Genomic DNA, 27,412 nt, shown 5'->3' with positions numbered 1-27,412 from the left:
GCAAAATAACCTCCAGATTTCTGTTCTCAAAGTGTTGTTTTTTACTTGCATTGTATTTTCAGCTTTGGTATCAAAACATTTATTGGCAAGTCCTACAGGAGGGTTATCATCTACTCAGTTGGATATAACATACAATTCAGGAACCATAGGTAAGCCCTGAAGCCACAAAAATCTTTTCATTTTAAGACCAGGCAATTAAACTGACAATTTACAGGGGGAACAGCAATAGTTGAATTAAACATTGCAAGATGAAACCCTTGCTGGTAATGAAAGGAGTTGATATTTTATTCTGAGATGCTGCTGAGATTGTACAGCTGTATTATTAAAATAAACAGCTCAAAGGTGCAACATATCATGAACCCTTTGGGCGTGATCCTTCCCTCCTTTGCATCCTATTTGCACAACAAAAGATGGCCAATGGACACTCCCTGGGTGCTGGGATTAAAAAAAGACCCTGCTGATGTTTGGACATTGGATTTATACACTTTCCATGCTGTTGTCATATTTTAGCACTTGTAGACAAGTTGAATTCAGGTGCTTTTCCCCAAACATGCTCATTTCTAGCTTAACTAGAAGCAGCAAGTCTGTGCTTGCTCAGGTTTGGAGGAAGCTCTCCAGATAATGTTTTCTCTAATAAAAATCACTTACTATAGCTTTAGGTGAGAAGAACTGCCATGCAGTTTGAGCACAAGCTTATCACAAGGTGACTGTGAAATGCAGGAAGTTTATTTGGACAGTGAAGGGACAAATCCTGGTGCAAGTGTGGGACTTCATCACTGCTGGGGAGGAGAAGAGTGTGCAGAAAAGCCCCTCTTCCCAACATCCCCTGCTTTTCTATTCCATCAGCACTCCACAGGCCAGCACTCAACCTGCCCACCCCAGTGACAATTAATCTTCAGCAAATGGGCCTCTTTGGAAGACTAAAAATTGTTGTCAGACAGCAAAATACCTTAGCACCAAATTAATTTCCACATAATATTCTGTTTTGTCTAGGATCTGGCCGAGTTTTATTTTTTGTGCCTAAAAACAATACTGCTTCATTGTTCTTGGTTGTCAGCCAGGTGGAGTTTTTCATATGCTGTGCTGAGTATCTCAGAGAGGGTGTACAGGCTGGGGGAGGGAAATCACTGCTCAAGGATGCTAAGAGGTCACCCACAGGATTTATAAGCAGCATATGGGCCTGACACATGTATGCCCTAAAGCCTCTGGGCAGTAGCAAATGGCTCTGCTTTCACCTGCTCTAACAGGACAACTGCTCAGAGTTTTCCTTGGAAGTCAGCCAGCTGATGCAGACACACTAGCAGCCCCAGGAAAGGGTCTCTACACATTCCTCTCATCATCCTGGTAGAGCTTTGGCTCTGCCAAGGCCACTTCCCCAGACTTCCAGAGTGCTGCACTGAATTTCCCTTCGGTAAAAGCTTTGTCTTGTTGGGAAGAGATACTGTAAACAAGTAAACAAAGGTGTTAAAGAGCACAAGAGAACAGGAGTGGAAAGGAAACTGTGAAGCCATTTTAGTGGTGCAAGGCTCAGCCCTCATGGGAGCAGCCAGGAGGAGGAAGCCCAAAGTTTTCTGTTGAAGAGCTGCACCTAAACAAGAGCAACATCTCTTTGGTCTTTAGCAGTGGAAAGAACTTCTGGCTTCCTCAGGAGCTCGGTATCCCCATGCAGAGCTTAAGGACACTTTAGGCTTGGTTTAGCAGGCATTCCTCTGTCAGGAGGGCTGGTTTAATTAGCTCCCTGTGTGTGAATCCCCCAGCTGCTCCTGCCCAGCACTGGCTCCCCACAGCTGTTGGCAAGGCTGTGCAGAAAAGCAGGGAACAAAGCAGACTGGGGTTAGAAATGCTGACTGCACATACAGCCAGTAAGTGCCCATTTGAACAGAAACTGTCTTTATAAAACCAAGGTACTCTGCAACATCTCACCCGTGCCTTGTTCTGCTCTGCATTTTGGTTCTTCTGTAAGAATATACACAGAAATTTTCTCAAAGTAGCTTCTGTTATTGAAACTTCAGGAAGAACCAAGGAAAGCAAAGTGCAGTTTTCATAAGTACATTTACTGTACTTTGTCTTGACAGTGAACCATGGGAACACTCATGAGCTGTTACTCCTATGTGGCACATCCTAACCTGAATTTCACACAGTCTGCTATGACTGCTCCAAACTTACCCAGTTTGCAGAAACATTACCCATGATAGGATGAGCTGACAGGTTTAAAGCTGATACAGTTCAAAGGAAACCCAACACTTATAAAGTCAGACTTTCCTCTAAGCATAGAAGACAATGCTGCTGAGACACATGACACTTCAGTGTAAAACCTAAAGACTCCAAACCTGTTTTGCCAGCAGCAGGAGGACAATGTCCTCAGAGGCACCAGCACTGCGGGGTACTCACTGTAGGAGGGGATTCCGTAGGGCTGCCCTGGGGGGGGATAGGCAGTGTAGGCAGCAGCCTGCTGGATTCCTGTGCTGTACTGAGCCTGCCCGTAGGCTGCCATCGTGGGGAAGGACGGGACTGTCACTATGTGGGGATAATGTCTGTGCAGAACAAGAAAACAGAGAGTTTAAGGCAATAGTTACTGCACGTGGTCTTCTACAGCACAAGCAGAAGAGCTCTAGACATCTTGGTAAAATAACATTCAACACAGGATGCTGAATGTTTTGGGAACTTGGAATTGAGTGGACTGAAGCAGAAGTTTGTTTTATGAGCTATCAGATTAAGCCACCTAAATGCATGGTGACTTTAAGACAGTGCAAAATACATGCAAGTTAAAATAAATCAAATCAAATCAACACTGATTTTTCATGTTTCATTTTGAGTTTGCCGAACAAGCGAGTGAGATGGGAAACCTCAGACATTTCGACACATCCCCTCTGTGGTTACTCATAAACACAACAATATTCAAGCTGATAAGGTTTGGATACCCTGGGGTACAAAGACACAGCTCACAGTACCTCAAACCTTATTTCACTCCATATCCAAGCAGATTAAGAACCAGCTACTTCCCTGTGCCAGAGACGTGTGGGGGAACAGGTGGATGGGCTTAGGGCAGATGTTTTTTAAGGTGACAGAAGTCTGCACAAAATGGCTGTTCAGCAAAACAGGGATTTTAAATTACAGCACTTGGCACCAGCACTCACTTTGTGGTGTACAGATGGAGAGGACACTGCGGTGCTGCTTTGCTGCTGCCTGGAAAACAAAATTAAAGGGTCTTAGATTTTCATTGTGTTCTCCTCTGTGGCCAAGCTGATACAATTGTTTTTGCCACTGCTGGTTTGAGAAAAATAGACAGGAATCAAAAGACTTTTTATTTTTTAGTTACTATTCCCAGGCTGAGGTAGGTAAGAAAGATATTCTCTGCTTAACAACAAATATAGATTTAGTTTTTAATTGAGGGTGATACCAGTTGATTGAACTACCAGTTTCTTCTTCTCATGGGACTGATATCAGTCATGAAGCTGGGCTTTGAAGCAATGACTCATATCTAAAGGCTATAAAAGCCAATACTACGATTGCTGAAGTGATTTAAGCTCACTGTACATTTTGATCTTTTGCTTTTTTTGGTACTCTCCTAGACCATGACTCACTTTCTTTAATGTCCATTAAAATGTATCAAATAATAGTAAATATTAAAATTACAACATCATAAATCTCCTTAATTTGAATTTGTGAGTTAACTATAGCATACCTTATTGAACTACCAGCAATCAAAAAATTACATCAGTAGAAAATCTGTCATTCAAGTTATATGTGCAAGATGCCTCCTAATGGACCAAACAACTGTGTGCTGTAACACTACCAAAGAAAAATGTGCTACCAGCTTTATTCAGAGATAAATTTACATTTACAGAATTAAAAACTAAAAACAAACAAACAAAGCTAAATTAAAACCTGCAAGTTGTACTAAAAATGTCATCCCAAAATACCACCATGTACATTTTGCAGGTTGCCTCCACAGTGCCATCCAAACTTTGCTCCACGGTTCCTGGCTGGAGCTGTGATTAATTCAGCACTACAAATGCCAAAACTCTCTCACAACCATCAATAATGACAAGGCACAACTGATGCAGGCTGTGTGTCTGCTGGCTGCATCAATGCACACACCAGGCTCCCTGCACACGGCTCCTCCAGCCACTCCAGTGACCAGAGCAGCACAACCTCCTTTGTGCAGACACTGCTCAGCTGGCAAATTAAACATTGAGACCATTTTTCACTCAATGAAATAGGCAAGCACAGATAAAGGGTAAGTGCATGCCAACAGTTCTATGGGTTTGGGTAACTTGTGCTGTAAACATGGACAGAATGACCAAAAAGATCCAACATGCTCTCAGCGGAAATGCTGGCTCCTCCTCATTTAAATCTCTCTTGAATTTGTTTTTCACACACAACCCTTTTTCACAGCATTTTACATTGCTTGATCGTCAAACTATTTTTAAAAACACTGCCATTTCATCTGGTAACTTTTTAGACTCAATTTTAATAAAAATTGTATCATTATGAATCTTTAGTAAAATACTAATTACTAGGTATCATTCTTTTTTTAGAGTGTTAATTTACGTAATTAATGGTGTAACCTCTACAGGCATAATCACTAACAGGATCACCTTAATCACTGACAGAAACAAAACCAGAAAGACTCTTCAAACTCCTGTAGCCCTCCCACACCTTAAAAAGTAAAACCCACCTGCAACCTTACCCTGCTTTCTGTACCTATAAAATGTGGTACAGTAACTTATTTCCCAAGCAACAGGCAGAGAGGTTTAGTTCAAAATACTGACAAAGGACAGTGTTATAAAAATGCACATATTTTGACAAAGGATAATGTTATACACATGTATCTATTCACTTACACATCCACAGAAAAAAGACTGAGTTTAAAACCAAAACTGGGCTTACCTGAGTCACCTTCAAACTCACTATGAAAAGTTTGCTTTGACTTACCTGAAAGACAACAGTTTAGAAAATTAGATTTTCAGACTATGAAAACAAGAATTACACCATTTCTGTCTGTCCCTCATTACCAAAGAGAACTGCACTGAAAAAACAAACATTTCACAATTCATTTCTTTAATTCTTAATGTCTTTTATATCAAAAACCCAGCAGAACAGTTTGAGCACAAGCCTCATTTCTTTTCTCTTTGAAAAACCCCACAGCATCAAATTTTTATTTTGGTACAGAGTAAATAAATTTGCCAAGAATGCAGAGTAGGAATTTACTGTGTGTGAATATGCAATCTGCTGCTGTCACTGACAAGAAAAGGCAAAGTTGATCCTACAGGCAAAATGTGCAAATAATACATTATATATATAATATTTCAATTACATTGAAAATTATATTGATAAAACTGCACATCTCATGACAAGCACCCATGAAAACAACAGACCAGACAGCTTCATGGACATCTAAATGAGTAAGTACTATGACTAGACTGGCTAAATTTAATATTTTATGTGTAATACAGAGCATAAATTTGTGTGTATTTATTACATGAAGAGCTCTGTCAGCCTGAGAATTGTCAAACACACAAGTATTTTCCTGTTCTTCAGATTAACCACAAGTATTTTCAAGGGAAAGAGCACAATCTTGGTAGCACAGGGGATCACTCTGCAGCAAAAACACCATATTATTTCTATAAGAAACAAATCAACGTAAGCTGCCACTGGCAAAGAGGTGTCCAACAGTAGCTCCTGTGCTGGCTCTTATTGATACCACATAACAAAAAACAGTCCCTGCATCAAGAATTTTACAAAATGATGTATCTAAAAATCATTTCTAGCTCTAATCTCTTCTGCAAACAGGACCACTCAGAAGGATGTTTCCTTTAGGCTGTTATTCCTTCTGCTGCTCTTGTAAACAGGCAGCCACCATGGGCGTGATTTAACCATGCAATTCCTAATGCCTGAGCAAACATGCAAACAGAACCTCTCCTGGCCTTCTAAGAGCCTCTAAATGAAGGGTTAAACATACTACTAAAACATAATAGCCAGTGCCTTTTCCCACCTCCCCTCTAACAGGAAGGCTGACAGATCCTGACCGCAGCAAACAATAGCTGGGATTGTACTAGCAAGAACTAGTTCAGCTGCATCACTTGCCAATAATTTTTTTAGCAGATTTAACATTCTTCTGTTTCCTTCACTTGAACAGTACGATGGGGCAGGGGGGAGAAGGAGGAGAGCAGATAAATTTCCATCAGAGCCTCAACCACTGAAAGAATTCGTCCCTGGTACCTGCCAAATGTGAAACTCCAGAGCAGAGGCCAGCAGGGCTAACCATTAGGGGATGGCAGCAGTGGTCTCAGAGCGATGCAAAATGGGGCACAGAGCTGCTTTGGCAGGAAGTTTTCAGGCTGCTCAATTTATTTCTGGGCCTGGGAACCCCCACAGCCCCCACCTCAACATCAGCAGCACAGCCACCAAAGCCCAGGGCTCACGTTCACACTCCCACTGGGGCTCCAGCAAAAACGACCAGGTTTACACAAAATACAGTTTACACCTGCAATTCTTCCAGTGGAACAAAAACCTACCTAGGTATGTGTGTAAATGCAGGCACCAACCATACACAGATATATATTTACATATGGAATCTTTCTATTCCACTTGCATTCAAGCCATTGTGGAACTAAAGGATTCAACCACAACTGGGGGAGTATACAAAGGAAAAAAAAGAAAACCCTGAAAAATCCCAGTTGCTCACTACCCTGTAGACCTACCTGCCAGAAGCAGAGGCCTTGCAGTGGCCAGCTCCCTTTGGTAACACATATTCTTTACTTTATGTTAAAGCAGCAAACAGCAAGCAGAAGAGCAGCCTACCTTCTATGTCATCTGGAGCCGTGGCATAAATGTGAGAAAGGTTAAGCTTCAGTCTGTCAGGGCACTCTCTATTTACAGTCAGACTGGGTGATATCACTAGATCTAGCATTTCCTTATACCTGAAGGAAAACAAAGGAAAAATACAATTTATTCATTAATTATGCATGCTTACTAATGATTCAATTTTTTTTTTCCCTAAGAGTATAAATATTAAAGCTGATTACCTAAACCCAGGCTTCATATAAATTCCACATAATAACATTCACTAAAGTTTTCATCAAAGGGAAATGCTGAATTAAAATGCAGTACTTGCTTCCTTGGAGATTACACCCATCTGATTAACGATTTCCCTTTCTGCCTGGATTTTGCCACACAAAAACAAAATTCCAGATCTCTCATATGCCATCAAAGCAAGAATGCACACAGCAGTGTCCAGTGAGGCTGCAGAACAGACTGTAACAGGCTGAAATGAAGCTGAGGGCAGTTAAGATCATTATCGAGTCTTACAAGGTAATAAAGTCAGGCCTGGTGACAGGATCAGTTTTCCAGGGGACACCCAAACCAGGCACCCCACTACAATGTCCTGGCCATTAGGTGGCAGTGATACAAGGACAGTCCCTTTCACAGGAGAAACCTTCTCTGATGCAACCAAAAACTTCAAATTAACGACATCTAGGACTTGCACCTCTGAGGAAAAACACAATTCTTCAGGTGTGCACATGACCTGCACCACCAGGAAAGCTTACAACCTCTGCACTACATCCCAGAAACAAGGGCTAAATCCTTATTTCAGAGCTCATGTATAAAATCAATAGGTCTATTCCTGTACACACCACCATTTTCAATTCATGTGCCTGCCTGCAGCTACAGACCCATTCAGCTGCTTGCTTCCCTTGGAAGAGTTGGATGGGTACAAAATATGTCATTAAGTGCACAGATTTACACACCTATGTCTGCAAGTTTTGGTGAAGGCAATGGGGTGAGTACAATAAGGTCTGGTACATCTGACACCTGCACAACTCCTTTTATGCAAGGCAGGATTCCTTGAAACCTTTACTCCCATCACGTTCTCTCCTTGCTCCCTGTGCAACCATTGCCTGCATCTAAACTGAAGAACCCACTGGGCAAAGAAAACCTGGAGCTAAATTTCTCAACTAATTGTCTTTATTTCTTTTTTAAATACACACAATGCAAGGGAAACCTGTTTGGATTTTCCAAGACAAAACCTGCAGCTTTTGGTTCAAGCCCAGAACAGATGATGAACAGAGAACTCAAAGATTCTGTGCTGTTCTTTGCTTTCTGTGGCCACACAGAGCACAACCTTAGCTCAGTTCCCTGAATTCACTGGGTGGAATTAGAGCTATTAGGAGAAGGCATAACTGTGCTCTTGGACAGAGCAGGGCCTGAGCAAGAGCTGATGGGGGAGAGGGAGTTTGGTGGTGAGTGGATCCTGGCTGCAGCTCGCTCAGGCTCCCTTCCCTCATCACTGAACGTGCCTGCCAAGGCAGCTGGCACCTCCCTGCTCCCAGGCTGGCACCTCCAGCTGGACTAGGCAGGCAGCACCTGGCTGCTAACAACCCACAGCACACCTAGAACATCCCAGGGCTACAGAGAGCAGCACAGAAAGCTGAAATCATCAGGCTTCTGCAATACCAATCTGTGTGCTTCTGGGAGAAGCCAAGGGGCTTGTTTTGATTTTCTGTTTAAATACCCCTGTATGGCTTTACCAGCTTTGAGAAACAGAAAACCACATACTTTTTCTCTGAACCTCCCCAATCCCTTTTACAAAGCCTGTGAAGGAGGACAAGCATTGTTAAGAACAAGCACAAATCAGATCATTTCATCTGTAACTAAACAGCAAAACCAAAGCTAAATTCATTTTCACTTTCTCACCTGACAGCTGCCCAGACAGAAAAAACATGAACCCTCTGTGAATTCACAGAACTACCAAAAATAGGCAGAAATGAAGAGGCATAACCAGGTACAGTGCCCACAACCCCAGTGCCCCTCTCTCCAGGTGGGATCTGTCTGCCTCCCTTGGAAATCCATGTGGGTATGCCATCACCAACACAGCCTCAATTCCAGAGGCTGGTAAAGGCTTCCCAAGTGCCATGGAGGAGATCCTATGAATGACCAGTGTGGTAGAAATGCTCTGGATCCAGCACTTGTGTCATCCCTTTGTCCCCAAGTGCTACCTGCTTCACATCTGCTAAGGAAACCAGAGCAGCATAAAAATCAGCCTTGCTCTGCAGCTGCACCTTTGTTGCTAGTGGGTCTCAAAGGGATCCCCTTCAGATGTGTCCTTGTAAGAGGAGCACAGCTGGCTCCCTCCCTGCCTTAGATACAGACAAAGTGAAAATGCAGAAGCACAGAGCCCCCAGCTGTGCCCCCAGCCAGTGCCCACTCCACCAACGGCGTGGGAATGCAGCAAGGAGGCAGATGTGGGCAAGAATACAAAAAACAGTCCCCAGGTATAGAAAATCCTACCCAGGGGACACAGCCCAGAGCTGGAACAACAATCCACGACTCCTCACTCATCTCAGAACAGAGCTCATGAGAGGCTTCACTCAGCACTGCAGGACGTTCTGCTCCATCTGTACCAAAGCACTGCAGGGCAGTAAGGGGTGGTCACAACCCTTCTCCTGCACACTGAACTTGTGCCAGAGCTTTTCCTCCAGAAAAGCCAGCACTCTCTTGCTGGCACAGCCAGGCTGCCACAGAGAAAGGGCTCAGGGAGAATTCTGGGTGCTTCTCAGTGGGGCAGAACAAGGCACAAGCTGTGGCTCCTAAGGCTCTCTGAATACAGCAGGGTGGGCAGGGGCTTTTTTTTCCCCAGAGGATTTAAGGAATTAGTTTATTCAAATCCACTAGCACCCAATGAAATTTTGTCTGCATGGCTGAGAAGGTGGGGTTCCATTTCATACAAGCTTTTCCTTTCCACTCTGAGCACCATCTCATTTCTTTTCCCCTCGCTTCCCCAGTGCTGTCCCTGAACTGAGGGAAAGCACTGCTGCCCCAGATCCTGTCAAGCTGGGGCTGTTCCACCTTGTTTCTCAGATAACACATGCCCTTCAGCATAATCCAAACCCCCATCACTCATGACACTGCCCAGGCTGTTGCCAAGTGAACAGGAGCAGATGTTTAAAGGGAAATGATCTTTTATAGTGATTAATGCCCTTTAATTACATCATTGTTCAGAGATTTCATTAGCTACTCTCTGCCTGATGGTTTTCCTACTGGTTTGTTCTGTTCACTTTTGTATTCACTAAGTCACATCACATTTCCCTGTTTTTTCAGCTCTCATTTTGGTTTAAGTCTGTGTTAGCTGCATGTACAAACAGGTAACTTTTCACAGAACTGCCTGGCTGGCTGTGCATGTCACATCTGAGTGCTGTTAGTGGCTTTGCCTGTTTTGCACGCACCATTTACTGATTTATTCATGTGCATTTCTTGCCTATGGACTTCTTGACAAGAGTTTCTGAAATTCCAGTTTTAATGATGGCAAGCTACAGAAAACAGTCAAAAAATGGAACAGGGCTGGTATTTAACACAGTAAATGACATGCTGGAGTGCAACTGATGAAAATATCAGGTCTTTGTTTTCTTTTTAGAGAAAAAACATTTTCTGGCTTAAGCAGTGTACAGTAAATCAGTAATAAAGTTTGCTGAATATGAGCTTTTATTAAAACCAGTGATGGCAGCATCTAGCATGCAGGGCTGACAGACATCTGGAAGAGCTTTTGGCTTCTACAATTAAGAAGAACCTTGTGTAAATTTGTTGCTCAGCTTTTCCATTAGAATCCCCTACTCAAACCCCAGTATTTTGCCCTGAAAGATAGCCCACAAAATCTCTGCCAAAAACAGAAACTTTTTTGTAATGTTTAGGAAGGAAAAAATAGAAATATAAGATTTTTTTTTCTTTTCAGTCATTACGAAGCTAGGAATGCCAGATTAAACAATTTAAGGTTTCAGATTTTTGACTGAGGTGCTGGGACAACTGGCAAATCCCCTGTTCTTTTACAGTGATGTTTTGAAAGCAGTGATTCCAGACCCCAAGTCAAGGCAGTCAAACTTGTGCTGAAGACAGAACTCCTGAGTGACCCAAGCTCTCTCCAGCAAAGTACTCAAAAATGGGTGTCCAGTGCCATGGAGGAACCCAGCTTTAGCTTTCGTATTTTCCAGATTCTCCACTGCATTAGTACAGAACTCTGAACTTCACATAGAGTGTCAGCAAGTTCTCCTCACAGCTCAGTCACACAAAACAATCCTTTTTCAGAACTAAGGACACCATTGCAGCTTCAGGCCCAAAAAGTGCAAACAACAGCAAGCAGAGGAGAGCAATCTGGGAGGATGGGACTGCATCACCTGCAGCTGGAACTGGACAATTAACCCCAATAAGGAAATGGACCAAAACTTATAAAAGTGTGAAATCTCATCCACCTTGGGTGGAGCTGTGGCCAGGCTCTTGCACAGCCCAAGGAGCATCCTGTGAAGGCCTTTTAATAAATCCCTTCTTTATTCCTTTAACACTGCCTAGCCTGTGTCCTAGGTAGCCTCTCAAGGCATCAGGTGTGCAGACTGAGTCTGCAAGGTGATGAGAACTCCATGGACCATATTTTGAGAGGGTGGAAGAGGAAACCACCATGGCATTGTGGGCAGATGGAACCTCACCACAGCTCTGCCCAGCACAGCTGAGAAGCCAGAAGGCAGCAGCAACAGATCAGGGAGTCTCCTTCCAAAGCCTGGAGCTCTGCTGCTCAGGCAGAACCTCCATCCTCTCCCAGCCTGCTCCCACTTGTTATTAACGTGCTTGGGAACCTGCACTTCTCACTCATCTCTACTCCAGTTCTGGGGTGAGAAGACAGAATTCTGGCTTCAAAATGTACCCAAAAGGTAAAAAAAGCATCCAAAGGAGAGCTTTCAGGGCATTTTAGCAAATAAGACACCTGGGTAGTAGGAGGTACCAGGGTAAATTTAATGGCCAAGTGACAGAGAGATTTCAGGGGGAAAATGTGCAAGGAAGAGCAGGGCATTTCCCCAAAATGACAGCAGTCTGCAGGAGGGCACCTTAGCCACAGAAAGGACAGTCAGGTGGAAAGGACACTAAGGGGGGACTGGTATGGGTGTGGGGAAAAAGAAGAATGAGCTCTGCATCTGCCATCAGTGAAGGAACTGAAGAGGTGGGAGCCCGGCAGGTGAAAAAGACAAAATTCCTCCCCTTGGGAAAAACCTGCCAGAGCCTGCAGCAGAAAGGACAAGTACTTCAAGGGAGTGAGAAACTGCAAAGTTTCTCAGAAATTATGCTCCCTGCAACAACCCCATGCAACGATCTTCTCAAGAATTTTTTTACTTGTATCTGGATGGAGGCCAAATACAAGCTTGAACCACGAGATCTTCCTAAACATATGCATATGCCAACACAGAGCCCTAGGCAGGAGTGGGACGAGCCAAGTCCTCTGCTTTTAGCTCTGCTGGGAAGGGGAGGAGTGGAGACAGAGATTGCAGCAGAATTGCAAGAGTAACATTTTTGTCTTGCTTCTGTGACTTTATCTGGTTTTAATTAGTTGATCAAACGCTTTCATCTTTCTACCCTCCTAAAAAATGGTGCAGATTGCTGAGAAATACTTGATGATTCCAGTGGTACTCATCACTAAAAAGATGACAGCCCCACTTTATTTCAGAAGTGAATCACATGCAGAAAAATCTGAAGATGGCTTTCTTACTCTCTGGGTCACAGAAAACAAACAAAACCCAACCCAGTCCTAAAAAGTTTGGGTTTAATTCATTCCTAGGAAACACAAGATTAATTTTTTCCCCATATGGATAAAATTTTCGAAAGCACCTGCTATGCCTCATTAATTTTCATTGGGAATTAAAACTTCTACTGTTTTAACTCCATGGGAAGCATAGTAGCTTAGGCAGCGTTGCCAGGACTTTTGGTAGCAAAATTCTGCTCGCAATTTTCCTTTGCTCCTGTACAAAAATAAAGGAATCATTCATAAGCAAAGAAAACAGTATTATCTTGCAGCCACCTTCCACATGGTATAATCATAGGGAATCTCCCACACTGAAGATTTTGGCTACTTCAATCCACACATTAGAAAAGCAGAGGAAAGTCATTTCATTTCCTCTGTCAGTACATTCCTCCCCACACTGTTTGGCTGTCCCTCTCTCCATCTATAATAGCTTCTTTGTTCCATTCCAAAAACTCACAAATGCTTCAGCAGGTGAAAGCCACGACCCTGTTTTCTCTTTGATAGTGAGCCTTAGTTCACCCACAAGGACATCTGAGAGATGCAAGCAGGAAAAGCCTGAACAGGCACCAAGTTCAACCTGGGCTGGCATTAATGCTCATGTCCAAGGCTGACAGCACAGCCTGGATGACAAGGCGTCCCTTCAAGGTGACCTGCAGGGCAGATGCCTTGGGCTGTTTATCATCCTGAGAGCTGCTTTTTGCCCGTGTAGCTGCACAATAAAAGCAGCAGTACTTGTCTGGATTCATCACTGCCCAGCCTGTTTCAGGCACAAAAGAAAGAGAAGTCCTGACTATGGCTGTGGCACAGCCCTGGGGTGGGGGCACAGAGCCTCCAGCACGAGTTATCTCAGGATGAGGATGGAATCAAGAGAAACAAGACAAAACTTACGTGACAGATAAGGAAAAAAAATAGTTTGGGTTAACACTGAGATTGTCAAATGCTTCTTTTTCTAAAAAAAAGTGTTAATTCTAAACAAGTTTAAGAAAAATAACTGAGAAAAACCAACAAAATAGACCAATTCTTTCACACTTCTGAAACCACTATTGTTTAAAAATAAACAAAGTATTCCATCAGCTTTAAAATCTTTCCCCACATGGTTTCTGTGTTTTATCTTTTTTTTTTTTCTTTAAATGAGATAGTCATTTTTATCAAAATTTTACTTTCACTGGAAGTTATCTGTCTTGCTCTAACCCATAGACCAGACAGTGAAAAACAGATGAAAATTCCTGTCTCACAAATTTTTTGAGCCACATTAACTTTTTTTCTTTCTTTCTTTTTTGGAAGGAAAGTCAGCCTTAAGATTTTTCAGTGCTTGGAACCGGCACAAATAATTGCATGCCTTGTTTCCCTGGAAGTCCTGAATTTCCAGAAGCATTGACTTGCCTCACCAGGCTTCATCACCTGCTATTTCAGTCTGCTTTTCATTGATTTTTCTTTAAATTTTCTTTAAATACTATTTTTTTTTCTTTTTCTTTAAATACAATATTTCTTTTTTTGGCTCAGACCTGTTAATTAAAAAAAAAAAAAAAAAAGTAGGGTGTCTTCATATAAATAAATGTTCTTCCTCCTCCTAGCAGGGCTTCACTACTGCCTTCTTCTCCAGGTGCTGCTTTCCTGATCCCCCTGCAGACAGAGCAGGCTGAGATGAAAAAGGGGCATGAGCTGGGCTGGGATTCCCCTGCCTTTCCTGCAATTAAAATGGGAGGGACTGAAGGAAGATAGAGCAGGGGCAGCAGCATTTTCTGGCTGAGCAGCCCACAGGAAAGGGGATCCAGTGCCCATAAAACCACCCAGGACAAGGCTCCTTCACCATTCATTCTGAGAGCACACTCTGAGAGGCAGCTTGAAAATTGGAGTGAGCTCATGATGGGGCTCAAGGCACAGAGCTTCAGCCTGGCAGCCTGAGCAGACACACACCATGACACTGGCTGGAGTCACTGGGTCCTTTCAAATTCATTTCAACAACCGTCAAAACAAGAAAGGAGAATTTTTCACAATGCCTTTTTTGGGTCTGTTGGATCTGTTCGCTAAGTGGAGCAACCCTTGCAAAGATATTATTTTCCAAAGCACAGAATTACTCTGCTTCCTTACTGTGAACAAGCAAGTACCACACAGAACAGGATGCACTGATAAAGAAACACCATGAGCCTACAGCCTACAGTGATTTGAAATATACCATTGTATGTGTATGCACACATACAAAAGTACATAAATAATCTCTTTCAACTTTCACATTCCTCTTTGACATTCACAAGCTTTTTAATTTCATCACACCTCTTCCTATTCAGATCCCCCAGGCATGCAAGGGCTGCATGTGACTGCAGAAAACCACTCCAGCAGCTCCAGCTGCAGAATTAAGGCCCTTCATAAATAACTGCAAAAAAACTGCTCCCAGAGTCAGGGCTTCCCAAACCAAGGGCTGCAGGGTCCAGCTCATGACAATTGTCACTATTCAGGCACCTCTTTCCACTTTGAAGAACTACATTTTTTAGTCCTTCTCCTAAGAATCACAAGGGTTAAAGACACAAATATATATATATATATATATATATATATGAATATATATATATGATATATATATATATGAAATATATATATATGAAATATATATATATGATATATATATATATATGAAATATATATTTCATATATATATATATGAAACTCTAGTTTCATATATATATATATATGAAACTAGAGTTTATTCCCTCCAGTTTTCTGCTTTCTTCTCCCATGTCATGGTGAGTAAAGAGCAGCATCTCTGCTGGAACATGAAGCTCTGATCTTATGAGGAAAAAACTCATTTTTGGGTGTGCATGCTTGCAGGCCTCATTTTGTAAAACATTTGCATCATCAATACACTGTAACATAAAGCAATTATATAAGCAAAATTAAGCATCCAGGAACTACTTCAGCTCTACCATATCAGGGTGAAGGGGTGACAATAAAGCACTAAACATCACAGAAAAAAATATTTGCTTCAAAAAGCAGTGGAAAATCACAAATAGAGAACAGAGCTTTCCTTGCTTACCTGTGGAGCCTCGGGCACACCTGCCCAGACTCCAGTGGCATGACAGAAACTACTTTTAGGCAATCATTTTTGTAAAATTAACTCTTCAATGAGGCAAGCAATAACTTCTCTGAAACTCTATTTAATGCAGTAGGACAAGACAAACCATCCCAAGTTGCAGAGGGCTTGGGAGGGAAAGCCCAAGCACACAGCTGGAGCTGCAGGGCAGCAGGAATTCTATCCCTGCACAGTTTAGTGCAGTGAAAGTTAGCCATTAGCTGGAACAAGTGCCAAGGGAAAACATTTTCCAGAAAGTTTAGAACATCTGTATCTCCCACATCTTAACAAAAACCTCCTCATTCAAAAGGTAGTGATGCACCATTCCCGAAGCTGCCCAAGCCTCAGAGTGTGAGCAAGCTGCTCTAGTGGCAGGGGCTTGGAACAAGATCATCTTTAAGGTCTCTTCCAAGCCAAGCCATTCTATGACTCCATGAAGTTCCCACAGAAAAATCAATGTATTAGAAAATACTTGCTCATGCCACTTGAGAAGTAATACTCTCATTAAAATCCACAGGTAAGTGTGTGCAAGAAAAGGTGGGGCTCACTCACACGGGAACAGCTCTCACAGAGGACACCACAGATTAATTCTGTCACAGAGAAACAGCAGATCAAACCCTGGGGTGTTCTCCCTGCTCTGCCCCTGGCAACTCAGCTGATTCCTGGACCACTGGGTTTCCTGCCCTCTGTGTGTCTTCCCTGGAGAGGCTGCAGGACAAGTGTTCCTCTTTATGCACATGAAGCATTCACCAGTGCAATGCTGTCCTACTCACCGTGAGACCTCCAGGCTCTGCAGTATTAAATAAACTGCAGTATGTCACTGCAGTTTATTTAATACTGATATTATAAGATATATATCTATATATATTTTTCCTAATACTGATATTAAGATATATATCTATATATATTTTCCCTAGAGCTGCAGTTTACCTTGAAGTAACACTCCTGACTTCTTCCAATCGCTATGAGATGGGGCAAGTTTCTCAGGACTGCATTAAGGCCTCTGTAAAACTGGGAACTACAGCATAAATTGCCAATTAAGCTCTTTTTGGGGCTGGAAAGTCATCTGAAATCTTTAGGAGGAATCTGTTACACTGCTGGAGTACTGATATCATGCCAATGAATAATGACCAACGTGAACGTGAGACAGCCAAGGAGGCGAGGCACGAGACCTGTCCTTCAGGGCATGTTCTCTCACTCATTTTTGGTCCAAAATCTCTCCATTCCCAGACTATGAGAATTTCTTCACCATTCTGATTTACTTCTCAAACCTGTCAGAGTCCTGCAATGGCTCCAGCAACCCACTAAGAAAGGTAGGGCTGCCCCTTTATAACAGGCCTGTGTCAGCACCTCCGTTCTCAGCCTGTAAAGGAGGAGCACTTGGGGAATAATAACTCAGAAGGAGCTATGGGAAAAGAACTATGAAATGTAAGTTAGCAAGGACTTTGGATGTGAAGGAAAAGTCTAGGATAACAGTACAGGTGAGGCAGGAGTGAGAATGACGTACTCTCTCCTTGGTTAAATCCCTCTGGTCAGACTTTCTCCAAGCAGAGAGGACAGCAAAGAGCTGTTGTGTGTGAAGGCTGAAGAATCTCTGATTGCCTCGTTTTCCTTATCAATAGAAGAGCAGTGATGGTGACATGACTATGGCACTTCTGAACAGAACTGCTCTGTCAGGGCTACAATTTATGGAAACACCAAGTTCACAAAGTTTAGACCGTTCTGTGACCAACAGTGAATCTTCAAACATGTTGAGCCAAACCAGTTAATCCTTATAACAAGAGCTGCTCCCCCCCTTTTGGTGCTGTTTAACACACTCCTGTCCTCAAATGCTGTAGGCAAGGCTGGTCCAGCACTGCTGCAGCTGCTATGGAGGGCACTGCAAATGCAGCTGCTCACTCAATACCTTTTAACCCTGAAGCTGCTTCCCAAATGCATGGCCTGGACGAGGAGAACCAACTTTATCTGATACACCTTCCCAGTTTAGATAACAAGTAAATCAGGTTACCAATCTGGATTTACCAAATATGTGGTTACATAAATCAAATTAATGAACATCTAACATTCCCTTAGTCACAATCCTTCCCCTTTGAGAAGAGCAGAGGGTAGTCCTGGAAGAGAGGCTATCACTCAGCTGAACTTCAAGAAGTTATCCTTCCCTTCTCTTCTTCACAGGTATAACCAAAGCCACTTTCTCCCTCTGTTCTTGATTCATAATAAAATAAAAATCAACTGTCATTATGCATAGTATTTCTGTAGTGAAAGTTGGTTACCTCACCAGTAGAAATACTGAAATGTCAATTTTGTTGTTCTGGTATCTAAAACTGAAAGGCTCAAAAGGGACACTCTGAATCATGAGGTTGGCTGACTATGGGAGTTTACAGACAAAAGTGCAGCAGATTTCTCGTTTTAAAGAGCTACAGCACAAATGCAGTGAGCAAAGTAGCAAAATGTAATTGCTACTCATCTTGGAGATGTTAGGAGAAAAAAGGACAATAATCAAAAGCAATGCTTGAGCAAACTGCACTTTGTTACTTATACCAATTAATAGTGTGGAAACAGCCAAGGGGAACAGGAACCTACTCAGAGCAAATGCTCACAATGTTTTCCTTGATATTAACTCCATTAATAATTTGTTTCTGTGGGTATTTGAAATTCAGGCTAAAATAACAACACGGGAATAACAAATGAGACAGCATGATTCACTTTGTATGTTCAGGTGGGCCAAGGTCTGATTTCCTATGAGTTTTGGTGGGATAATAGGCTGAAGCTTTTTTCTTTAAGCCCAGGTGAAAGTTAACCCGGGCCCAAGTTCCCAAAGCTGCTGGCTGCTAGGTTTATTTTCAAGACAGAGGGAAGGAATTTTTGCAGGGATAACCAGAGGATTTTAACAAAGAGGAGTCACAGAGATCTTGCCATCCAGTCGCTGATGCTCAGCAGTGAAAACCCCAAATAAAACAAATGCACCAAACCAATGCCATGCACACAAATGTCCCTGTTTTCCTTTGCAAAGCCTGATCTGATAATGAAAAACACTTCCTGGAAGTGCCATTTTATGACATTAAACAGGCCTCAAAAAACTTAACAAAGTACAGAGGGACACTGACATTTGAACTGCAGGAGTTTTGTTTTCCGTCGTATTTTTCCCCACTGTGAATATTGCATTTGAATAACTGAAATTTTTAAAATCTCTTTTCCTCCTTTCAGCATGATGTAATGCAAGTGTTGCACAAGAATAACAATGTAGAGCTACTGCTGCTGGAGCCAAGTTTGGCACCAAGAGAGATTAGGGTTGGCACCATGCACCACGATCTTTAAAATAAATTTGGCAGCCTTGCTCTTGCCACTGCTGCCATAAACAGCAGCCAGGGCAGTAAATGGAAAAGTGCTGAAAGAGAGTGTGAGTTTGTAACTGGAACAAAGATGCCCATTAGCCAACCACTTAATCTAACACCTTCTCATGTATGAAAAGTAAAGAGTTTTACAATGGCATGTCAAAATTAGCAGCAGTAGCAGGGACCAAAGTGTAACATAACAGTGCCTTTCATCTGTCCATCAGACCAAATTGAGCCTACAAAACCCACCAGCCAGCTACCTGTCAGCCAGGAGAATTAACATGCACAACTGCAAGTTCCACCAAATTATTCAAAGAAAAATACTTGATCTGTACAAGAGCACATCTGTCTCAACAAATTTTCTCTTGCCAGTACTTTTCAGTTATGCTTTCCTGGGAGGACATTTGCTCCTATTCAGTGATGCTGGAACAGCTCTCTGGAAAGAGGCACATATGTGTGTTTTTCTTCTTTAAGTGCAGATGGAAGAGAGGAGAAATGCAAGGTTTCCTCACTGGATCCCTCCTGGCTTGAACTGAGCGAGCGTGGGCTGATTTTCTCTGCTCTATAAAAGGAGCCTGATGATTTGTGATGTGGACATCTGTCTGCAACTGGACAGATGCCACCAGCTTATTTCACACAGACAACTAGACAGCCGTGTAATAGCAGCATCTTCCAATTGCTACTTCATTTTTTTAAAAGAAACCTCATTACCTAGCAGAAGAGCTCCATATTCCATCCCAAATTTCACCAAGTTAAAAAATTCTTTAAGCACCAGCTCTCAAATAAGGGACCACCTTCACCTGTCAGATAAAAGTCAGAAGCTGTAACAACTTTGTGTCACTTGGTTAGCACTAAAACATGTAAGAGCATTCAAGGCAGATTTCAAGCAGTAACTTCCATCAGCAGTACCAACAAGCACTCCTAATGGGGTAGCCAGCGTGTGTTTGTGTAGGGAGGAACACACAAGTTACAGATTTCCTTTTGCAGCTTTGTTTTACAGTGAAAATGCACTACCAAAAATCAAAATGAAAAAAATAGACTCTGATTACTATGACATAACTTATTTTCTGATGGCTTCAAACTCTTCAAAAATCATGTCAAATCCAAAACCAAAGGGCAACTTTCAATGGCCACAAACCATGGTATCTTTTATTAGATATTCACAGCTTCAGTGACAAAACTAGCACCTTAAAGGCCATTTTGTTTCTCTAATGAGCACTTTTCTCCTATCACATTACACACCACTGACCCTTGGGAGCCCCAGTGGAACTCTCAAGGAGCCACTCTGTGACACAGCTCCTCACCTCTGAGCCCACCTGCCCACAGCAACCACTCAAGCCCAACTTGGGACTGCTGGGAACAAGAGGGACCCAAACCAGCAAGAGGCAACTGTGCCATTCAGAGACAATTCCAGATAATTCCTTGCAGAAACAGAAAATGGCAGCTCCTGGAGTTTGATCAGATAATCGAAGAAAAGAGTTTTATCATCTGTACAGATTAAAAAATCCAGCTGCATGTAAAAGCCAACTTTCACTGCTTGGATATTTGAGAGGAAGCTGACATGTGCCACGGACAAGGTGACTGCCTTAGAATTAAAACTCAGATTTGATCTGCAATTTCCTTAGCTTAAAGGCAAATTTCACTCACACACACAGGACTTCAAAGGCCCTCCCCTTTCCACAGCCCAGAGGAGCAGCCTGACAGCTTGGTTCAACAGTGGATGTGTTTCCTGACATTGGATTAACTTCAGCTCATCACCTTCAGTGTAGCTTCTCTCTGACACTTTTATGGAGTAACTTCCAGCACAGACAAAAGAACCAGTCATTTCCTGCCCCCAGGTACTACAGATATGTCCAATTCACTCACAAGCAGCATGCAAAGATGCTCTTGCTGACTCCAACTGTTTGCAGCAATGAGCTACTAGAAAATTAAAAATATAAAATCAACAGTGCAAAATAGATGAATGCAGTGCTTGGCTTCCAAAAGAAATACAGTTGCTCACCTGTTCTTCCCCTTCACAGAAAATCAGATAACTCTAGTGGAAAAAAAAAAAAAAAACAAGGAAAAAGGAGACTGTGCCTAATTTCAGATCATGTTTTGCCTTTTTTTTTTTTTAATTAGTGCATAGATAGGAGTAATACAAAAATTGGAGCAAAGGTATCTGAGCTCAAGCAAGTTACAGTTCCACATTAATTTCCCTCAATCACTAATTAGAGAGCGACCTTAAAATACTAGCACAAATAGAACTGCTACTAGAAAAACAATGTATTTCTTTCGAGTGGAATTGACAGAAATGGCAAGCTTGATGCCATGATCCAGCGGCCAGGGCTCTTGTAAGGGAGACCTGGATTCAGTCCTGTGTCAGCCACAGGCTCCCTGTTACTAGAGTAGTTTACAGAGCTAACTCCTATTTAACCTGCTTGCCTCTCTTCCTCTCTGTAAAACAGCGATTTCTGCATTTTTCCACTTCTGAGCACGCTGAGCTCAAAGTTATGAAGGCAACATGCTGCACTCAGATAAATCAGCACAAGGATACGAGGAAGGAAAATATATAAACACCAAAGACAGAAAAGCAGCCCTACACCTACAAAAAAAGCCATGAAACCAGTGTATTTCTGACTTCTGCTTACCACTCCAGAACCCGTGTAGGGAGCAGGCACTGCCTGCAGTTGTCAGCACCAAACAGAAGCCCAAGTCTCACATTCCTGTTCCCTCCTAGACCACATATCTCCCCTCCTCATTCCAGCACCCAACTTCTGCATGGTTAAACTCTCCCTTTCATTCACACTGGGCTGTGTAACTCTTCATGGCACTGCAGCTGGTCTGTTCCTCCCTGGAGCAGGAGGTGCCAGGGTTGTGCATGCCCTGCTCGCACATGTCCTGCCGTGCTCCACATGGAGCATGACCAATGTGCTAACCCCTGGACAGCTGCTGGTTTTACAGGCTGTCATCACAAAGGCTGCCTGTGTGCCTGCTGGGAGGGGGTTGATTCTTCAGGAGCCCAGGAACTGCATTCACTCAGTTCAGCTGCAAATATGAGTGTGGAATGGAAACGCCGCAATGAAGAGAACCAGCCCGGCTTAGTTCAGCTTCTAATCACAAACTAGCACTGGGGGATCACCTAAAGGCTTAAAATCCTGCACTTCAAACACAGTTTCTGAAGGTTCATGGGGTGCACTTTCAGCAATAGATATTGCAGAGTAGAGGGGTGCAAAGATTCCAAACTGCAAAGTCTCACACGGGAGGACAACATGTGCCAGAACCTCCATCTCCTAAACTCATCTAGGAACTGCCTCCTTAGTGTTCATGCACCAGTGGGTGAAAGCCAAGAAAGACAAAAATCATTAAGAAAATAGCACAAAATAAGAAGAATGTGTGACACAGAAGTAAAAAGCTCCTGGGAAAAGGCTTTTTGAGAAAAGCCTTTTGAAATGCTGTGGAGTACTATTGAAAAATACAATTTGTGAAACCTTTCTGTGCACTGGATTAAAAAAAAAAAAACCCACCAAACTAACCCAAACAAAACCCACAAAAACTTTCAGTACAATTTCTCAACAAACAAAACAAGTTTCTGCTAGAATTACACTCCATCTATTTCCCTCTAATTCTTGTGGACTGCCCACAAGAACTTGAGTTTCTGGCTTGTTGGAGAGAAGTTAACAACATCTAATTGAAAAAGGCAACGTTTTCCTTGTCCTGCCACATACCACTTTGCCAGCATATATGTGACACAAATGATATGAAAAGCACGTACACACACCTTAAGCTAAAGTCCAAGTTTTAAGAACAACAGCCTGACAGTGAAAGCTGTAAGAGTTAAGATTTTTCTCAAAGCTAAGCATACATTTTTCCATGCAAGCAGCTGAATCATGGATATTCTGAAGGATAGTTTATTAAGCACAATATAGCATATCTCCTACTCAGCTCTGTAAAATGTGTCCAGTGCTGCACAAAGCATTAAAAAGCATTTAAATCAGGAACTTGCTGGCATCCACTGGCACAGCAGAAGAATTGAGAGAACTAATGTAACAGCTGTCTGGAAACACAGCAGATTTATACCAAGGGTTTAGTCATTAACTGTAGTTATCTGACTTACACCAGAACACTGAATGAACAGTGGTGGTCTCCAGATTAATGCAATGTATGGCAACCCCCAAAATACAGTCCTGGCTCCAGGATGCTGAAATTAATTGCTTTGCTTCCTAGTGGCAGCATTCCAGTCTGGTTAATAAAAAAGTGGAGTCAAAGAAAAAAGCCAAATAAAGGCTATATACAAGTCAGTTTATCAAATACCTGTGCACAGAATGGCTTTATTAGTCTTCTGCATTGCTAGAGAAATTAATTTGCAGGCTACACACAGCAACTGAAAAATTGGCATGATTTAATAGCCCAACATGTTTTTTGGCTCCTGGTATACATTTGTATTTATTTTTTCAAGGGAAAAGGAGATAACACCAGAGAAGCAGAGGGATAAACAGCATCCATAGCTGTGTGGAAACTTACATCTAAGCATGCATTTGAGACTGCAGTGTATGGCAAATATTGCTAATTGGGTTAGAATTCAAATGTCAAGTTTGGTTAATTCAAGGGAAAAACAGTTGTGTGAATACCACAAGAATCTATTAATAACTGAGCATATAAATGAAATTCTAGAAAGACTGGCAAAATTACCCTTGGTTACACCAAAACTTTGGGTTCATGCCAAGAAAAGCTCTATGGTTTTTGACATGAATACTCAGGTGGGTGGAATTCCAGGGGAACTTCACTCCAAAAAGAGGTTTTCCTGTGGTACCTCCTAACACCTCCACTCATCCTGAAGACCATGTGCTCTCCAGGGCTGGAGGAGAGCTGAGATGAGACTTCGGAAGCAACTGAAAAACCTCCTGTGGGTAACTCTTGTAAGGAATGACACTGAAGGTATCAGAAGCAGCAATCACTCCATGTCCTGCCAATAGCAAGGCAAGCTGCTGAGAAGCTTTTCACTGTCATTTTGCTTGGCAGTTTTTAAAGACTGATGTTTTTAAAGACTGCTATCGAGGACAGCACTGAGGTAATGTGAAAGCTGAGCCTGGCTGCTCCTCTCCACCTCCCATCCCCCAGGCCCTTCTCCCTGCAGTTTATTTGGCACAGTCTCATCCAACATTGCTACCCAAGAGTTCCTGAGCACGATTAATTTGCTAAGGATTCAAATCTCCAAACAGCACGTTAGTCCTGCTGATGATTTATGAAATGCCAGAGATCATTCTCTCACCAGTGATAAGCTCTTGGTTTTGTATGAAACCCCTTGCAATTTCTAAGGCCATTCTTGACTCTGCATCACTCCCAGATAGGGCAGGGGCCGAGCTGCAGCAAGGATTTCTGTAATGAACTGCAGGTTGTGTATGCACACAAACAAAACAGAGGGTCAGATTATGAATTCTTGCATACTTCCACATGTAAAAAGCTCAGAGTGTGCTTTGGAGCAGGGACAAGCCTCACTAGGCAAACACTCTGTTTGGGCTGATCTCCTCCCAGGATGCAAACACTCACCAGCAATTGCAAAATTAGGCAACGTTTCCTTTTCTCAACTGCTCAAAATATTGTCCTTGGCACCCCAATGGCCCCAGATACAAGAGAAGGGAATCTAAATAGTCTCAGAAACTTCAGTAGTTTTTCTTATTTCTTTGCCAGACATTGCCTATGCTGTAGAACCCACCTGAAACCCACAACACCCCAAGAGTTACTGAAATCCCAGCACAGCCTTGACCAGAAGACACCAGAGATACCCAACTGCCCTCAGCCATGATTTTATTCCTTTGATCAATGACATACAGATTGTTTTTCTTTTACAAGCAACATTTGCAGTCAGCTTGTGCTTCCTTGTGTTCATTCTCCACATTTATGCAGACTGTAAGTTATTTTTACCTATGTGGAATAACCACAGATAGCTGAGAATATTTAAGATATGAGATCTTCACTATGACCAGCCAAGAATTCTACAGCTGCTCTTTTTGTTCTGACAAGTTAGCCTTTGCTTAACAAAAATACTTCAAAACTGGAACAGTTGGGGTTGACAGGACAGTTTTTGGAACTTTTCCTCAATCTTAAGGGCTGGCATTAGCTACTAATTCCTGCAACAGGAGGCTACCACGAGACACCTCTGCTGAGCTCCCTTTGTTTTCCCATTGCTGCCTTCCCAGAAGTGTGCTGTGTTTCCAAAGGGTGCAGTTGCCTCTCTCCCCACTGCATTTACTTGTGCTGAGACAGAGCTGGAGCTCTCTCCAGCTCTGCTGTCTCTAAAACAAGACATTAATCTGCAGGCATTACTCAGCATGCCATCCCTCAGGGTGTGCATGCCCAGGGTTAGCCAGGGGGATTTTCCACTCGTGGTGCCTCCAAAGTCAGATGGCTGAACCACCCTGCACACCACAAACTTGGGGTCACTCCAGGCCTGCCCTGCATTCTTTCCCAGCATAGAAACAAGTCAATCTATGCATAAACAAGTGATTTTTATTTGGTAAAAAACTTCTCAGTCCTGTTGCTATTCCTTATGCTCATCTGTATCACAACTCAGTAATGCCATGTATTTCTCTGCTCTGTTCCAAAGGTAGAATCTTCTCTAAGGCTCTCCAGATTATGACATTGCACTAAGACAACTTCAATCACCTCCAAGACACTACTACAAGCCAGTGTGGGGTATAAAATCTGAATTTAGAATCTGGGTACAAAGAGAAGGAACAGGCAGGAGCAAACAAGATTTAGGAATTTGTTATGAAATACAAACCTTCCATTCCTATAATAACTGGAGCAATCTGGACTTCAACTGCAGATATACTACCCAAATACTGGCCTTCTTTTTGCTTTATCATAAAAACTGATTAATGTGTGTGCATTCAACATTAGGGCACTGTCAGTGATAAAACAAAACTTGCACATTTGACAGAAAAGCCATTTCAAACCTGTAGATTGTTTTGTAAATCAGTGTAACTCTGGTTGCACTTAATAAATGTAAGAAAGAGAGAATTTTACATATACTTTTTAAAATGTACTTCTGTGCTCAGACAAGCCTCAGAGCTTTAGTGTTTCAGCTCTACAGTTCTGCCCACAAGCTGGTAAAACCATTACTGCCACAGAAACATCACAGGAGCAATAAAACAAACAAACAAACCAACCAACCCAAGAGCCCACAAAAACCTAAAATCAAAACAACCTATCTTCATCTGCAGGCACAGTCTGACTGAAAAATACACATGCAATCAAGCTACAATTAGCTCCTGACACCATCAGCAGCCTCTGAAGTCAGAGATCACCTGCAGTGCATCAGGCTTTTAAAACTAAACATTTCTTTTCACTCTGGGCTCTGTCTTGGTTCTCTGCTTGCAGCCCAACGTGAATTGTAACTCCAGGCACAGAGGTGAGGCTGTGGGACCAGCACTGCTGCACCCCTGGAAGCAGAAATGTTTGAGCAAAGGTGAGGAGGTCGGAGAAGGGCAAAGTCCCAAGTAATTTTAAGTGGTTCAGCTAAGTAGGGAAGGCTAATGGGAAACCATTTTAATTTGTTACAGTCATCCCCAGCGAATAAAAGGACAACGTTTTTCTTCAGCAGCTTGATTACAAAGCAGTAAATCCCTCTGTGTATATAAAAGATCTATGAACACTATAGATCAAATGTCAAAAAAAGATTTGTACTTTGTGTTGGGAACAGTTTTAGATACTCAATCATTCTCGTTTTTAAATACTTCCAACAATTATTCTCTCCCTAGAAGCAGACACATGTAAGTAATTCTGCCATTCCCCTCTACAAAGACACAAAGTAGTGACGTTTTTGCAGCAAACACTTTTGGACCTTCTCTTTCCATAAACACCTAAGAAACACAGTTTTGAGCACAAAACATGTAATTTTTCCCTCTCTCCCAACAACACTGATTCTTGTTGGTAACAAGAACTGATGCTGCTTCAAGTACTGGCTGCAATCTCTGCTTTAGAGACCCCAGGCAGCAGCAAAGAAGGCACAGCTCAAGGTGACAATATTCCCCAGCAGCAGAAATATCTTGGAGTAAGAATTATGCCAGAATAGGATTGTTCTCCAGTTGCTGACAGGGTTTTTGTGCAGTGTATCAATTTCTTTTTCTGTGACAAACTGCCAGTTCTGATAGACCCACAGGCCAGCACACAACTTATTTCATGCACTCATCTAAGATGAGATGGAAAAGCTTTTAAAACAGTGAAAGTTGTAGCTATACAGCCACAGGTTCTTTTTCAAAAGGAGGATTTTTTTTTTTAGTCAGAAGCAAAATTTGTAGGCTTAGAAGTAGAATGTTTAGTTATTAAGAATTATTAAGCTTTTCCAAAGATCTATAATTCAGAGGCAAACCCCAAATATTTGGTTTATTTCTCAACAAAACAGCGACCTGGTCATGGCAATTTGTATCTTGTGCCCACATTGCTTTTTTCTCTGATCGTAAGAAA

At 42.3% G+C, this 27,412-nt stretch overlaps 1 protein-coding gene across 5 annotated transcripts in view; it reads right to left on the bottom strand.

Annotated features, from left to right (window-relative positions):
• Positions 1-27,412, bottom strand: part of EYA2 (EYA transcriptional coactivator and phosphatase 2) — an 87,962-nt gene that overhangs the window by 44,291 nt on the left and 16,259 nt on the right. For 2 of the 5 annotated variants that reach the window (XM_030233458.2, XM_050982251.1), the window contains exons 2-5: positions 6,808-6,926; positions 4,894-4,938; positions 3,138-3,186; positions 2,392-2,534 (exon numbers count right to left, since the gene is read on the bottom strand). In XM_030233458.2, the coding sequence (XP_030089318.2) occupies positions 2,392-2,534; positions 3,138-3,186; positions 4,894-4,938; positions 6,808-6,926 (356 nt within the window). The other 3 variants (XM_050982252.1, XM_030233455.2, XM_030233457.2) reach the window with 3 other exon arrangements.

This window comes from Serinus canaria, chromosome 20, assembly GCF_022539315.1.
Source record: "Serinus canaria isolate serCan28SL12 chromosome 20, serCan2020, whole genome shotgun sequence".
In the NCBI taxonomy this organism is placed as follows: Eukaryota; Metazoa; Chordata; class Aves; order Passeriformes; family Fringillidae; genus Serinus; species Serinus canaria.
Note: the sequence above shows the minus strand (reverse complement) of the source record. Positions and strands in the feature narration are given on the sequence as shown.